At 35.6% G+C, this 17,566-nt stretch overlaps 1 protein-coding gene across 1 annotated transcript in view; it reads left to right on the forward strand.

Annotated features, from left to right (window-relative positions):
- The window catches only part of RNF17 (ring finger protein 17), a gene marked incomplete at its 5' end in the record, with an annotated part of 84,463 nt that overhangs the window by 33,377 nt on the left and 33,520 nt on the right, over positions 1-17,566 (forward strand). Inside the window, 10 exons of the mRNA XM_083362604.1 lie at positions 3,709-3,789; positions 5,652-5,752; positions 7,102-7,273; positions 7,719-7,795; positions 9,118-9,192; positions 11,670-11,914; positions 13,423-13,503; positions 14,171-14,326; positions 15,153-15,342; positions 16,776-16,947. Of these exons, the coding sequence (XP_083218730.1) occupies positions 3,709-3,789; positions 5,652-5,752; positions 7,102-7,273; positions 7,719-7,795; positions 9,118-9,192; positions 11,670-11,914; positions 13,423-13,503; positions 14,171-14,326; positions 15,153-15,342; positions 16,776-16,947 (1,350 nt within the window). The remainder of the gene's footprint in view (positions 1-3,708; positions 3,790-5,651; positions 5,753-7,101; positions 7,274-7,718; positions 7,796-9,117; positions 9,193-11,669; positions 11,915-13,422; positions 13,504-14,170; positions 14,327-15,152; positions 15,343-16,775; positions 16,948-17,566) is intronic.

Genomic DNA, 17,566 nt, shown 5'->3' on the forward strand with positions numbered 1-17,566 from the left:
CCAAAGGACTCATATATACTTTTAAGAATCCCACTGACTGAAAATTAACATTTTCAACTTTTACCTCCATGTGAAATGAGTAGGCACATGCTTTTATGTAAGGCAGGCATGTCAAACTGCCAGCCCGTGGGCCAGATGCATCATACTGAAACCACGCCCACCCCATTGCCAGGTATAGTATAGGGGGTACCTTGCTCAATAGTAGTAACTGTGAGAGAGATCTCGGAGTCCTAGTGGACAATCACTTAAATATGACCCAGCAGTGTGCTGCAGCTGCCAAAAAAGCCAACACAGTGCTAGGCTATATTAACAGAGGGATAGAATCAACATCACGTGAAGTATTAATAACATTTTACAATGCCTTGGTAAGGCCACACTTGGAATACTGCATCCAGTTTTGGTCACCACAATGTAAAAAAGATGTTGAGACTAGAAAGAGTATATAGAAGAGCAACAAAGATGATTAGGGGACTGGAGGCTAAAACATATAAGGAATGGCTGCGGGAATTGGGTATGTCTAGTTTAATGAAAAGAAGGACTAGGGGTGACATGATAGCAGTGTTCCAATATCTCGGGCTGCCACAAAGAAGAGGGAGTCAAGCTATTTTCCAAAGCACCTGAGGGCAGGACAAGAAGCAACGGATGGAAACTAGTCAAGGAGAGAGGCAACCTAGAACTAAGGAGAAACTTCCTGACAGTTAGAACAATTAAGCAGTGGAACAACCTGCCTTCAGAAGCGGTTAATGCTCCAACACTGGAAGTTTTTAAGAAAAGACTGGACAGCCATTTGTCTGAAATGGTATAGGGTTTCCTGCCTGAGCAGGGGGTTGGGCTAGGTCCCTTCCAACATCATCATCATCATCATTATTATTACTATTATTATTATTATTATTATTATTATTATTATTATTATTATTATTATTATCATTTATTCCAATCATTGGTGTGCTCCTAACTTCCTTTAAATCACTTTCTCAATTTATCCACTTTTAGTAAGCAGTCAAGTGCAGCAATTCAAGAAAATGTAAAAATATAGTTTGATTTGACTTTATAGGATTAACAGGATTATAGGATTGCAGCATTAAGAAAGTTCACAACCCAGTTGGACTACAATTCACCAATTACCTTTGAAGGCATCTACAGTCAACATGGTATGTGAACAATCTAACTGCTTTATTTCTATTTATTAAAGTGCATGTTAACACAGCAATTAGAAATGCTGATTTTTACAAAATACCAAGATATTTTGTCTTATCTTTTACGTGCAAATAATGGGTGAATATTATGAAAGTGTCTTAGAGCATATTTGAAAGATACTCTGATTCTGGATACTGTGTAGAACCTGTCATATTATTTGAAAGTGTGATAAAATCTCTATTTTACCAATCCTTGTTTAATGGACTTTAAAGGAAAATGTATAGAATGTGATTTTACATACATTTTAATACATGGAAATTACATAAATTTGGGCTTAATGGACACATGGCTTTTCCCTTCAATTGGGACATAAAAAGGTTTTACTGTAGTTCCATTTGAGTATAATAAGGCTTCTTCTTAGAATGATAGATGTAGAATTGAAGCCTTATAAAGTGTTTTGAGCCAAACCTGTGCAAAATGTAATGACAGTGTTCTTAATAGGCCATCATAAGTATTAAGTCTTTTAAACATTACGTGCTAAGAATTAGTGTATAAGAATATGTTGAACAACTAATAGGCTTAAGAAAAAGTACTTGTTTAGCCTTTTAGTGGAATACTTCCTATAGTTAGAAAGAAAAAACCCTGCAGTATGTATCCTTTCAATAACATCAATATTCCTTCTTACCATGTCATTTAAATATGGAGGATAAGATTATGGAGCAATTCTTTTTGTAGTAATTTGGGTCTTTATGGACTTAAAACTATGATAAAGTCAAATTTGATAAATATGATTAGACTTTTTCAAAATGTTTATTGTATGGAGAGTTACTCCTTGTGGATGTTTTCTTTTTGCTTTAATAATTGCATTCTTTGGTTATCCATCACATAGCTGATTTGCTTAAACGTTTATCTTATTGTGATGTGTGATTTGCAGGACTTTTCTTTTTCTAAAGTTCTCTTGCCTTAACACAAGAGTGTTGTAGTATAAAATTTGAGGTCATTGCTAATTGCTGGAAAACAAAATCTACCTACCCATTTAAAAAGTCAATCAGTATTCATAATGTTTTCTAAGGATGTCCTGGGCCTAAATGGTCCCCATAGAAAATATAAACCATAGGAGTGGAAGCTAGCTACTTTATTTGGAAGTGTGTACACTTTCGCAATAGAAAGCCAAAGCTTAGTTAAGTATTCTGTATGAGCTGTTGGCAGGTAGACGTGGTAAATTAGTGATTTGTAACTGCTTATTTCTTTGTGGGAATAAAGAACCCCACCCCAAAACGTTCATTCCGAGAGCATACCCATAAGTTATCTTAACATGTGCAATAAGTGCCCTTTGTCTATAAATGGTTTATGAATAAAGGCAAATATATGAATAAAGGTGAATGTCCCAGGATAATGTTGCAGGATCTAATCTGGGTTGATCACCGGGACCAGAGGTTTTAGTCTTCCAAGCTTAGAGAGAAGTTCCCTGAAGATGGGCTCCAGCACAAGTCCGAAAGCTTGGAAGACAAAAATTTCTGATCCCAGTGATTGGCCCAGATTGGATCTTGCATAGATGGTTTATTTCTGCTCTGACACATGTGTTAGTTTTGTAAGATGCAGTTTGAAATTTTAAGGGTCAGAATTGAAATTTGTAGTCCCCTAATTGTCAATGAAACAAGGGATGCGGTAGCTCAGTGGGTTAGGACGCTGAGCTTGTCGATCAGAAGATCGGCAGTTTGGCGGGTCGAATCCCGAGTGCCGCGTAGCAGAGTGAGTGCCTGTTACTCGTCCCAGCTTCTGCCAACCTAGCAGTTCGAAAGCACGTAAAAATGCAAGTAGGAAAATAGGGACCACTACGGTGGGAAGGTAATAGCGTTCCGTGTGTCTTTGGCATCTAGTCATGCTGGCCACATGACCACAGAGACGTCCTCAGACAAGCGCTGGCTCTTCGGCTTTGAAATGGAGATGAGCACCAGCCCCTAGAGTTGGAAACGACTAGCACGCATGTGCGGGGGAACCTTTACCTAATTGTCAATGAAGATTCTTAGTCATCCAGGTAGAGTTGTCTAGAAGTTAGGTCATGGCAACTGGACTTGTTAGTTCAAAATGTTTTGTTGTTCTCCGATTATATGATCGATTCTCATTAGATCCAGCAGAGAAAGCATATTGTAGATACCATCTGCCAGGGACTTATATTTGGTAGGACCTAGGTGGCAAGCCTTCTCTGCCATGGTGTTCAACTTATGGAACATTCTTTCCTCAAAATTAGGTTAGCTCCATCCCTCTTGATGTTCCAGAAATCCTTTATGATCTGGTTATGTGACCAGGGTTCCACTATTGAGGTGGATATATACTCATTCTCTCTCTCTCTATCTCTTTCTCTCTATATATTTTAAAATGTTAATTAACTTCTCTGATTTTTTTAATGCTGGCTTTTTATATTTTGAAAGGCTTGTTTTGTTATATGTATTGTTTTTATTTAATTATTGTATGCCACATAGCGTCACTTGTGAGATATAAATTTGATGCATGGATGGATGGAGTTCTAGAATAGCACACTTCTAACTACTTCCCTTTGATTCCTCTTAGGACAGCAAAATTCTGCAAGACATAGAAAAAGCCCTCAGCAAGGCTAAAAACAACCTTGAGCATTTAAAGGCTTTAGAAGAGGTAAGTGGGCCAGCTAAACTTTGTATGAGTTATTATTACCTCCTGACAGCTCTTACACTCTGGGAATTCTGCTTCAACATTTGATGGTAAGTAAACTTCAGAAGTGATAATACTAGATATTAGGTCAGCACAGGGAATTAATAGCCTGTTACTGTAGTATCTAATAACAAGCTTGGAATAAGGTATCAGACAGACCTTCTGAGCAAGTAGATACCATTGCAACCTTTTTGTCTCAGATGACCAGTCTTTGAAAAAATATAATAATAATGGAAGGCTTCAATTCTCCAGACAACTTGTGAGAATCTAACTTTGCCAAGAGTCAGAGTACAGCAAATTTTGTCCTCTCTTATTGTGACAACAAGAGGGTTTGCTAGAATCTCACGAATCTCAATAATGCCACTGACTCACAGTTGCCTGAATGGCTGTACCCAAAGAGTGCTTGTTAATAGTTTCATCTCACCTTTGAAGAAAATAGCAGGTGCCAGAGGGCTCTTTTCTGGCCCATGTATTGTTCAACATTTTTATTAGTGACTTGGATGAGAAAGTTGAGGGGATATTTATCAAGTGTGTATGTGATAGAATTGGGAAAAGTAGCCAATACTGTAGGGCAGAGAGAAGATTCCAAAAGGTTTAGACAGGTTTGAGCAATGGACTGAAATGAAGAGGATGGAATTTAACATAAATAAAGTTCTGTATTTGAGAAGAAAAATAGAATTACAAGCACAGAATGGAGTGTCTTGCAGGTACTGAAAATACAAATAATATCCTCATTTGTGTTAATAGAACAATTGAAATAAGTAAGTTCAGGCTAAAGGAGTTTAGGAGCAATTAGCCAGTAGGACAGACTGCCACATGAGTGCCACTTCTGGCTGGAGGTCTTCAAACACGCTGTGGACTATCTGTCAGAAATGATAGTGAATCTGGAGCAGGGGTTGCATGACATGACCTTTGCTTGTGTGTAAAATTTGACCACCTGAAAACAGGTGGACTCTAGGAAGCCCTATTTAGTTAAACCATACAACCTTAATGCCTTTTTCTAGTAGCCAAGTGGTGTTTTCACACACTTCTGCTAGATAGAAAAATGGATGAAGATGACTTTAAAAAAAATAAATATTGTGCGGGCAAGCTACAAGAAGTATATAATGCTTGCTGTGGCTCATTTTTCTACAGTTTGGATGAATGATAGAACTTAACATCGTTTAATTAGCTATTTTTGTTGAATTAAATTCATACTGCTGCTTGTGATAATACCCTTTAAATAAAATGCTCTTTTTGTTTTTTTCACGAAGTTCCTGAATCCTGGAACTTTAGTGCTTTTCTCAGAAGATCAGAATGTTTCACAAATACAAATATGAATATAACTATGAGCTGATAATGGCATTCTGCATCTAACTTAAGTACTGCTGTTAAATTTTACATTACTGAAAGTGCATTGGAAGAAGTGCCTTAATGTGTCCATTTACATGTACATAATTATATTTCTTTGAAGCACCACACTGAGCATTTCAACTATGACATTCATGAGTGGTGACTAGATTTTGATGGCATTACATTCCTATTGACTTTCTCTGACCATTGAATATTTTTGCAAATTCAATATCTTCTTGAAAACGTGTGTGACTTTTATTGTATTTAGCTATGTCTTCATTTTATTTGGAATATTTAATTACTATAATTGTTAAAGCTGCATTGAATAAATAATATCAAACAAAATTCTCTTATTAAAATTTAGCACTTAGAAGAAGAGATTTTTGTGCTGATTTTGTTATTCTAGTCAAATAGTACTTACGTTGTTTTTACATTCTGTCGACTGTGTGCAGTGTGGATATGTTTTTAATATATTTTTTTAAAAAATGAATAAGCTACTTCAACAGTTGGTCACTGAAACAAAACAGGAAGAAAGCAAGATTGCAGATGTTATTACTGCCAAGTTTACAGATTGTATGGCTTCTCTGAACTCAAGGTAACGTTTAAAATTATAATACTGATTTTGTCTGAATTCTACAGTATGTATTTCTGTATGGATTAACTTTATAACAGGGGTGTCAGCTGGCCCACAGGCCGGACGCATCATCCAGAAGCCGCGCCCACCATCCTGATACGTTGCGCGACATCACGTGACATGCCACGAGTTTGACATGTTTGCTTTATAGTAAATTGTGAAAAAGACAATTTATTCAAATAGTTTACTCATTGGCTTTGTTTTTGGCAAAGGGAAACAAATATTACAAAATTACTATCTTCCATTTCTCCTTTTCTACTGTTTCTTCCTCTTTTATTTGTTCCACCTTGATTTGTTCAGGTTATAATTCTTATTCTGATACTATGATTTGTTAGCTTGGAGTAATTGTTAGGCTTTCACTTACCGTACTTTTCGGACCATAAGACGCACTTTTTTTCCCCAAAAGTGGGGGGAAAACTGAGGGTGCGTCTTATGGTCCGAAGGTGAGCCGTATGGCCAGCCCCAACCTCTGCAAGTGGAAAGCAAGGGAGATCGCCAGGAGCACGAATCGGCACGTGCTGAGAAACGCCGATCTCGCGCTCCTGCAATCTGCCTCGCTCGGTTTCAGCTTCCCTTGCTACAAGAGAAAGCAGGCTGAAATGGAGTGAGGGAGATTGCCAGGAATGCGAATCGGCTGACCCTGGAGATGCTGCAACAGTCATAAGTGTGAAAAATGGTCATAAGTCACTTTTTTCAGTGCCGTCGTAACTTTGAACAGTCACTAAGTGAATCATTGTAAGTCAAGGACTACCTGTACTTTATCATTTTTTTTCCTTTTTTGGTGGGGGGGTCAGGTTTTTGACACCTTGCTGGGCGACTGGTGGTACTTGGACATTGCCTTGTCCTAAAAGTGGTACAATGGATGAAAAGGTTGAAAAGCCCTGTTTTAGTATACCGGTACTATTTGGTTCAGATTTTTTTTTTCTTGTTTGCCTGCTCTAAAAACTGGGTGCGTCTTATGGTCAGGTGCGTCTTATGATCTGAAAAATACGGTAATTTAAAAGTTAGTTTACTTTTAAATTCTTTATCAAAATGTTAGTTCTTGAAACATTCCTTCAAATGCTAGGGGACTGTATTTCAGAGTCAGTTTTATTTATCTTTCTGAGAAATGTGAGTTTATGATAAACAGATTTATGATGTAATTATTTTGTGACTATTTATAACTTTATTTTTAAGTTGGATAATGTGTGGTTTCCTATGCTATATAATGCATATATTGCTAAATAATTGTACAATTATTCAGATGCTCAAATTATGTGGTATTTTTCTAGGATATAACCATATTTTCTAATTTATTTGTTTCTAATCAGGAAAAGGAAGATTGAGGCAGAATTGGTAATGAACACCAGTTACTATGTAACTGATATACATAGCATTCAGGTTGCTGTTATACAGAAAAGAAGCAATTTAATTGATGCCATAAAGACAGCAAAGGAAATGAAAACAACTAATTCATTAGAATCCTGCCACAGCTTAAATCAGGTAACGTTAAACTATGTATTGTATTTCTTCGCTTTCTATTTGGAGTTTTCATTAATGCAATCTATGCTTTCAGTAATCAGAAATGCATTTTAAAGATTTCAGTGTAAGGTTATTTCAACAGAAAAATAAACTATAAAATGTAACAAAATAATACAATTAAAATAAACATCAGGACTAGTTTTATTGATACTTTATTGTTTTAGAACTCTAACCTGAGGGCTAACATACAAATGATTCTAAATTTAATTAATTAAAATTGGTCATAAAAATAAATGCATATATATTCTATATTAGTACTCTAATCAACTAATTCCAAAACAAAAGTGAATTTATTTTTTTAAAAGTTTATAAAGCTATTTTATCATTCAATTCTCAATCGTGTATTTTCTACATAACTGCCTGCTGTATTGTATTGAAAATTGAATAAGGACTTATTTTCTTCAAGGCTCTTTGCAACTTAAATGTATCAATTGAAGAAGAAGTCTTAAAACTAAATAATCTGAAAAAAAGAACACTTCCAAGGTATGTTTCTAGAAAACTCTAGGGGTTTTAACTCATTCATTTTTGTGTATAAGAAGTATTAAATTGTAGTATGACTACAGTAGATCCAACTAATTTATTGAAAATAAGCTCAAATGATTTCATATGTGCAGTCTTGCACAGTAAGAATGGTAAAGATTCTACATTTAAAATAAAGCCTGTGATACAAACAAAGTCAAATTAAAATCATATTGAAATCATAAAAGAATTTTCAAAGACTTGATTGACACAGTGGTCTTAACTATTATTTAATAGCAAATGATTTAATAAGCCACAAATTATTAGGTTTGCACGATAACTATAATTCATGATTCACTAACTGAATTCAAGATTCACTGATTATGTGCCACTGAATCATTTTCAACTTTAAATGACCATGTAGCTAGATTTTCTCCATGATGACTGTCAATAACTTTGTTTTTTTCAATACTTCCAATAGTGCATTCGTTGCCACTAACTGAGTTCATCCACCTTGCCGCTAGTCACTTTCTTCTTCTGTTCTATCTTTCTCAGCATTAGAGACTTTTTTTGGGAGAGATAGGTCTACACATAATGTATCTGAAGTGCAGAATAATTTGAGATTGGTCATTTGTGCCTTGAGTGACAGCTCAGGATTGATTCGTTCAATGATCCATCGGTTTGTTTTCTTGGCTGTCTATGATATTCTCAGGAGTTTTCTCAACACCAGAGTTCAAAGGTGTCAGTACTTTTTCTGCCTTGCTTCTTAAAAGTCCATTTTTTTGCTTCCATAGAGTACCTGGCTTGCATGATTCTGATCTTTATAGATATAGACACATCATGGCATATGAATATCTTTTTTCAAAGCTCATATCTGCTGTATTGACTACTAGTCTGCAGTGTATTTTTGACTGCTTGTTTCTTTACTGTTGGTGGTTGATCCTAAAAAGTAGAAGCTATCCACCAGTTCAGAATCTTCATTGTCAATTCTAAGACTGTTGTTCTACCTGTTGTCATTAGTTTTGTGGTCTTTATATTTAATTTTAGTCCCATTTTTTCACTCTGCTTTTTTACTTTTAGTACTATGACTTCCAGATCCTTTGTATTTCCAGCTATTGCGGTAGTGTTAGTAGCATAATGCATGTTATTGATGTCTTTGTTGCAGTTTAAAACCACCTCTCCTTAAAATATCTCCTCATTCCACTAATGAAAACTGTTCTTTTGGTGGGAGGAGTTAGTTGTGTATCAGTCTGGATTCATCAATTAAATACCAAAAACTCAATTATATGCTTACAAGCATGTCCAGAAAATATATTTGTAATGTGGATTGTATATTCCTAATGCAGGTTTTACATGGACTATGATGAGATAAACCATATGTTTGAAAAGTTAGGTAAATTTTCCTATGATGCCTCAAATGTGTAAGTATTTTGCATGTATCTGAAACACAATGGTTTTGTTCACCTACCTTAGAATCTTTCAGTTTGTATAACACAGTCTATCTTCTACTGAGATACTTAACAAGTATAAAGAACAAACAATACTAAGAAAGGAAATAAACTGGAGACAGCACCTATGTAACCATGGGTGGTCTTAAAAATAAAAGATCTAACCCTAGTTAGTTTTTAGTTTGAAGAATGTATGAAAATTCCAAAGCTTTAAGTATAAAAATTGTATAAATAAATAAAATTGGTAAAAAAAAATCTTGGAAAAAAATGGAAACTACCCTATTTGTTGAAAAAAAGAACAACTTTGAAGTTCAACTTGAGGAAAATTTTACCTGTAATGTGAAAACAGCCAACTGGTTCCAATCAGAAATAAGATTTATGGTTATTTTGGGGGCAGTAATTACAAGTTGCATTTGTACTTTTGGTCATGCTGTCAATGAACTTTATTTAGAAATGTTTCCATTATTAAGTACTGTGCAGAAGCATGTAGAACAAAATGAACAGTTCAGTTGACAGATAAAGGCAAGTAAGATTTTCTGTTAGGATCAGTATATCTAGTTTGCTGATTTTCAGTGATATTTGACATAATTCCTATAAGTAGCAATTATGAGATCTTTGATATTCACAGGACCAGCAGCAAAAAGATCCAGTCTGTGGCTCCTCAAAATATTGGTTTCAATAAATATTGTATTCAATAAAATATTCTCCAAATTGTAATTTTTAATTGAAAAGGAGACAAAAATAATTAAATATGTGAGAGTTAGTTATGTTTTAAATGAAATACAATTGAATAATTGTTATACAGTTAGGGAATCAGGCTTCCATCAAGCATCTGTGATCAAATTCAGTCCTCAGCCCCTCCAGAGTTATATGCCTCTATTCAATAAGGTGGGTTTGGTATAGATATAAATGGCAAGCCAAGATTTGTTTTAATGAGCAATTAAAAATGTCCTGGTCACATAGAGCAAAAATTTATAAATCATAATTTACAATTTACAGTGCCTAGGATGCAAATTTAAATAGGAAGAAATTACATTATGGTTTAAGTGTAATAGGGACACGGTGGCTCAGTGGGTTAGAATGCTGAGCTTGTCGATCAGAAGGTCGGCAGTTTGGCAGGTCGAATCCCGAGTGCTGCGTAGCAGAGTGAGCGCCTGTTACTCGTCCCAGTTTCTGCCCACCTAGCAGTTCGAAAGCACGTAAAAATGCAAGTAGAAAAATAGGGACCACTACGGTGGGAAGGTAACAGCGTTCCGTGCGCCTTTGGCGTCTAGTCATGCCGGCCACATGACCATGGAGATATCCTTGGACAAACGCTGGCTCTTCAGCTTTGAAATGGAGATGAGCACCGGCCCCTAGAGTCGGAAACGACTAGCATGCATGTGCGGGGGAACCTTTACCTTAAGTGTAATGTATAAATTGAAGCTTACACACTATATACATTAGTTTTGTCTCATTCTTGTCCATGGGGGGCAGCTAGTGATAAGATCAGAATTTTTTAAAACTGCTGAATCTGAAATTGTTACAACCATAGTTAGATTTATTATAGATTACTGTATTAAAATAAATTCAGACCAGTGAAAAACTGCCTATAATGTGTCAAAAGTATATAGTTAAGATACATCAAATAAGTTTTTTTCCTGACTCTAGTTGTGTCAGAGAAATAGGGAAATTTAGGAGCAAAAGGTACATTTATATAACACTGGAACTTAAGCTAGCACATAGCAGAAACTGAAAGTTAAAGATTTGGTCACAAAAGAATCATCCATAGAAAATAGTCCATAAGAAGCAGTTCACAAAATTAAATTTTGATGTTTCTTTAGATTATATTGTATAAGAATTATAAAATGAAATTGATTAATGTTGCTAGACGAGTCCTCGTGAGTACTTAAAGTACATCTTTCTTTGGATCACTATCTTTAAAAGGATAGGAATTTGGCTGAAAAATGTATACAGTATTGAAGTTTTAAAGAATCAAGTTGTATATAGGTTTATCTTATTCATTATCTGTACTAATGATTTTTTCTGAAGTGATTTCTTTCATGTTGTACAGATGCCTTTCTGGATAGACATAATACAAATGCATAAATTTTATGGTGAGGTACATGGATACCATGCCTCGTTTTTTAAGCTTCTTTTCTTTCAATTATTTTCTTTGTGGTGGTATTTTCTGTTTTTTTAAATACTTTTTCTTCTGGTAAAAGTAAAGTTAAAAATGAAAAAAATATTTAAAAAATCAGTGATTTTGCTGTAAGAGTTTGGTAAAGAAATCTGAAAGCGTTCTGAAAATAAATTATTAGAGGATGTATTTAGATTTCAGGTTTAATGGAAATTAAAGATGCCTCTTAAAGTCAAAGGCCTTTCCCTTATTTCTATTGCTTATTTGATCTTTTGTGCTAAAATGATGTTTAATGAACAAACAGTATTCAATGAATGATTGGTCTACATAGGTACAACTTTGAAGACAGCTCTCTAAAAATGAATAATGAACTTGATACTTCACATCAAGTATATATAAATCTTGTTAAAGAAGTTGATGTAATTCCTCCTTCGGAAGAATCTGATATATGTTTTGAAGTGGCCCACCTGCAAGAAATGGCTCCATTATCCATTCAGAAACACACTGCTGCATTATCTCAGGTCGCATCTACACCAGATGTTATCATTGAAGAAATAATTGAAGATGATCAAGAAAGTGAGTAGGAGCTTTAAACCCCTATAAAGGTCTTTATATAATTTGTTATATAATATCTTTTCTCTTTCAAAGTGTTTATAGTTTTTTAAAAAGTACATAAATGAATCTCATATATATATATATATATGTGTGTTATATATATATATATATATATATATATATATATATATATATATGTATGTATGTATGTATGTATGTATGTATGTATGTATGTATATGTATATGTATGTATATGTAGATCTTTGGTCATTCAGGTTTTTTCCCACATAGAATTGGAGGTATCAGGGTAACATTTTGACGAAATCTCATCTGTCATCCTCTACATACAAACACCCGTGAAAACCTCAGAAAACATATATGGGTGGAGGTGTACCCAATCAGGTGTGCTCTGATTGGGCACACCTCCACCCACAGAACACACCCCCTCTGGCAGTTTAAAAAAGAGGAACAAACAGCCACATGCTTCTCCCAGAAGAAGGAAGCTGAAGCCACTATCCTGATGATGACGGATGGGATTTCGTCGAAACGTTGCTCCTACACCTTTAGTTCTATGCGGGAAAAAACCCGAATGACCAAACATCCACATACAAACACCCGCGAAAACCTCAAAAAACATACACACACACACACACACACATATATATAAAAAGACCCGAATACACCAAGACCTACATACCCTTACCCGTGAAAATCTACGAAAACATATATATATATATATATATGTATACACACACATACTCACATACATGTATGTGTGTGCGCATGTGTGTGTGTGTGCGCACGCACGCTTTGCAATAGAACAAACACCAGATGTTGAACTATAGTTCTGAGCTTCCCATCACCACTGAGTATGATGACTAGAGTTACTGGGAGCTGTGGTTGAACAATCAAGAACAACAAATGGTCCACTTCTTTTAACAAAAGAATCACAGATAACTCGCTCTAAAATTGAGAATGCGTTTTCCTGGTAAAGAGCAACTCATGAAGAGTTACATATTGTATCCCTTTTTGTAATATGACAACTCACCACCACTACCTTGCCCCAGCCACCTGGCTAACCCCACGGGGACAGCTCGCCACGAGCCTGGGCCTTCCGCTCTTGTTTCCAAAGCTGGCCCAGCTTAAGTGAGGTGAAGGTTCCTACCACCTGCACTCCTTCTCTGAAGGCTTCCTTGCCTCGCAACTTTCCGACCCTTTAAGGGTCGCTAGACAAAGAAAAACCAAGCTGGAAAGCCGAGCACTGACTTTCCCAACTTGTCCCGACGCTGCCAAAACAGGAAGTCTACACACACAATACCTGACGATGCCATTGTCTGTGACTCCTGGGATTTCTCAGAATAGACTTCTCAGGGCAAAATGGAAAACTGTAAGCTTGACCTCTGAACTTGGCTTTAGAAGGCTGGTTGTTAAGTCTCAGTTGTATAATCAGTTCTTCAATAAATTTGTTCCAGGTGAATAATATTGACATCTGGAGTTGATTAAATATATCTGTGTTCCCCCCCCCCCAGCATTTTCTACAGAATATCACAAATCTACATATCAGAAGAGTCTTTGTCAAACACAGCAGATCCCTTTTGAGTTAAAGGCTGGTATGTAACTGTGATCTGGCAAAACAAAATGTCACAATGATTGGTTCAATAGTTTGATTTTTGAAATACTGTATAGAAATAAATGCTACCATCCCTTTTTTTAAACAGTAACTTTGAAAATGTAGCTGGAGTGTATAAGAGGAAGTTTATGGAATAGAATACACTTCTTTCACTTAATAACTGGTTGTAAAGCAAAAAATGCTTCATTTGGAATAGTCTATATTGACTTAATATTTCAAATGTAACATAATTATTATTGAGAGATGTAAATAGATCGATATTAATGCTAAAACAGTTAACTGCTGAGCCAAATACTGCTGTTTTCAAGTAAATGTTTTGCAATTTCATTCAGCATGTTTTTCTTTGTGGAAATCCAGTTTGCTAATTACTTAATGGACCCTTTATTACATTATTGTTATGATATTGATGTATTCATGTTATTTTCTTTTTCATTGTTTATTGTTCTATTATTTTACCTCTGTTTTGTTTTATTTCATTTTGTTTCTTTGTTTTTATTATGGTAAGCCGTCTAACCCACAGTAAGATAGGTGGCAAATAAAATTAACAAATAAATAAATTTCTGCACAAATAGCTTATATATATTTATGTATATAATCTTGCTTATTATTTGATTTTATTCATTCATTTTATATTCTATTTTACACAGAAATTCCTGAATATGTTATTGTCAGTTCTGTAGTAAATCCATGTCATTTCTATGTTCGGAAAGTTTCCCAAAAGAAAACTGCAATCTATTTGGAAAAAGTTTTGAAATACTATTGTAGGAATAACTATTTATCTCCTACTGACACTTTGGAACTAGGTAACAATACTTCTTAAATTTCAGAATGGCATAATTTCAGAATTTTTTAACTTCTATGGAAATGAATTTATGTTGGTTTTGCTAAAGATAAAAGATTTCTCCTGTCCAGTCATGTCTGACTCTAGTGGGTGGTGCTCATCTCTGTTTCTTAGCTGAGGGAGTCAGTGTTGTCCAAAACCACTTCTGTAGTCACGTGGCCAGCACGTTGAGATGCACGAAACACTGTTACCTTCCCACCCAAAGTGATACCTATTTATCTACTTGCATTTGCATGCTTTCAAACTGCTAGGTGGGCAAGAGCTAGGGCAAGTAACGGCAGCTCCCACCATCACACAGTGCTCAGGTCTCAAACCTGGGCTGTCAGCTTTCCAGTAACAAGCTAAGCATCTTTATCCACTGAACCATTATGAATTAACCCCTGGATTAAGCTAAACCATCTTCTAATTCTAAATTTTTATTGTTTATTTCTTCATGGGTATTGTATTCCGATTTTGGTTGGGGTTGTTTCATTTATTTTGAAATTTTAAAAATGATTGTGAACTATTTAAGTCTGCTAGATGTACAGATGCATTCTTTTTAGTAAAACCTTATGCTAATACCATGTTTTATTAATGGAATTTTGCTGCCATCTCATGACTAGCCAGAGTTTTGCAGCCCTAAGAACTTTCCCCAAAGTAAAACCTCTGTTCTTACTCTCAGACAAATTTTAAGTGTCAAAGAATGAATTGAAGAACGAGACTATTCAACAGTTCTATAAATATCCTTTCTTAATAATGCTTAAAAGTTGTAATGAATTTAAAGATATTTAAATTTTAATGTATTTCAGGCACAAGGATTTTGGTTAAAAGTAAAGAACATGGAATGTGGTGCCGTGCAGAAATAATTGAACTAATTCCACTCCTGAATACAAATGAGGGGAAACCTTGTGATCTGACAAAGTACAAAGTTTGTGATATTGCAATTATGAAAGTATTCCTTATAGATTTTGGACATCCAGAAGCTTTAATTATTTCAGGGTATGAATAATTTTAAATACATTTTGTTCAAATCTGGCATGTTTAGATTTTCCCATTGTTTTGTAATTATAAGCTGGTTTTGAAATTATCATTTCTGCCCAAGATAATTTAGTGAATGATGAGTCACCAGATGCTTCAGAATGAATTTGATTTTTTTTAATCTTACTTCTGGCTGGAACATGATAGTGAGATGTTATTGGTAATCCTGTTGCATAGTTTGATAGAGCAGGGGGTCCCCAATCCCCAGGTCGCTGCCCACAATTGGGCTATGGGTGAGTTGGGCAAGCGCACATGCGTGCACTTGAAGCTCTACTCAGAGGGCCCTCCCCTTGCACAAGTGGAGCTTCACACTCAAGCACAAGTGTCCTCTGCTCACGCAAGTGGAGCTTTGCGTGTGAGCACAAGTGCCTGCCACTTGTGCAAATGGAGCTTTGTGCGTGAGCGCAAGCACCTCTGCTCATGCGTGAAGCTCCATTCACATCAGTGTAGGGCGCATGCTCATGCTGCTTGCACAAACTGAGCTGTGTGTGTGCATGTGCACCTGCCATTCACACGCCTCCCGCACTGGGCTAGGCTGCCAAGCTTGAAAGGTTGGGGATCACTGTGTCTTATAGGCGTCATAAGTAGATGACGCCAGGATCTTTTTTCTCCTTCTACAAGTGAATTATGTTCCTTTATTGGTTCCCATTTCAATAATATTGTGGAGTGCTTGGGGAAAAGGTAAAAATTGAATCCAGATAAGTCAAAAGTTGAGGAATTATTTTTCGCATATAGTGAAGAGGTCACGCTCCCAAAGTAGTACTTCTGCAGATCTTTTACAGTCCTTTCAGATAGCTATTATTCATGTGCTGGTTATTTTCCAACTTAATTAGTGTTTGCTTATTTTACATTATTTATTTAGTTTGTGTTCCACTATAGCCAAAAGACTTTGCGACTTATACAGTGAAACCAGTAGGTTTCAAAAATTGGGAAATAACAAACCCTAGTCACTATAAAAATAACACAGCTCAGTAAACTCAAATAAAATTAAAACAAAGCAATTGCCCCAAATTGGCTAGAGTACTCTCTGGGCTCCAGCATTTGCAGTAAGGAATTGTGCTAGCCTGATTGCCTGTTGAAGAACAGGCTTTACAACCATGAAGCAATGTCTTCTGGAGTTTGGTTAAAATGGCAAACAAGACTGAAGAGATTGCTGTTGCTAATGTGGTAACGCTTTAGGACCACATCACTTAACAAGGAGATTCAGTCCCAATTGCTCAGTAAGTCAAGGACTATCTGTATCTCTTTTTTGTGATTCACATACAGTATACATATGTGTACTGTATGTGCATATATACAGTATAAACATCAATATTAGTGAAATGACCTCTTAATGTATGATATTCCAAACTGCATAATGAAACCATATGTGGGTTTTTTTCTTCTGCCATCAGAGTACCTAATGAAGTTACTGTGAATCCAGAACATGTTACTCTTAAATACATGATGGTTGAAGATCTATGTTTGGTTGTAAGAAAAATGGATTTATCTTTAGAGACTCGGCTCAGAGGTATAAGTAAGCTAGCCCTACAGTGTTCACTAAAGGGCATTGTTCCTAAGGATTCAGTAAGTGAGAATTACTTTGACTGCCTTTTTCCATTGTTTATTTAAATGTTTTGATAGTCTCTTATTGATTTTCTTCTTTATAGCAGTTAGAGGAATTTTTGATACTTCTATAGATGAGGGTAGTGACAGAGATGTCCTGAAGCAAGGGGAACAGATATACCTAATATTCCAGAACCTTCTGGGAGGATTCTATTTAAGTCAAATAATGCTTATTTTTTATTTATTTTTTATTTATTTTTATTATATTTGTATACCGCCCTTTTCCCGAAGGACTCAGGGTGGTGAACAGGGCACATATAAAATGCAAATTACAAAAGTTAAAAGAGAAATAAATAAGAGCCCGAGCTAAAACAATAAATAATAGTATAAAAAACCCACAGTAAAAACCCCAACGTATCCCCCATCAGGCCAGGCCGGCTTGTTCAATGAATACTGTATGCAAAATTTTCTGAGGTTTGGTTTGAAGTAAACCATATTTTGCAACCATTATGCTTCTAGAAGCTACTATGCTAATGAAATGAGTCTTTTTGAAACATATTCCAAGAGGAGAGAAATAGAAGGAAATGAGCAGCTGTAAAATATAATTTGTGGTATACTTACAACCCAAACAGTGGTTTGA

The sequence above is a fragment of the Vipera ursinii genome (genome assembly GCF_947247035.1).
Source record: "Vipera ursinii genome assembly, chromosome: 4".
NCBI classification, from domain to species: Eukaryota; Metazoa; Chordata; class Lepidosauria; order Squamata; family Viperidae; genus Vipera; species Vipera ursinii.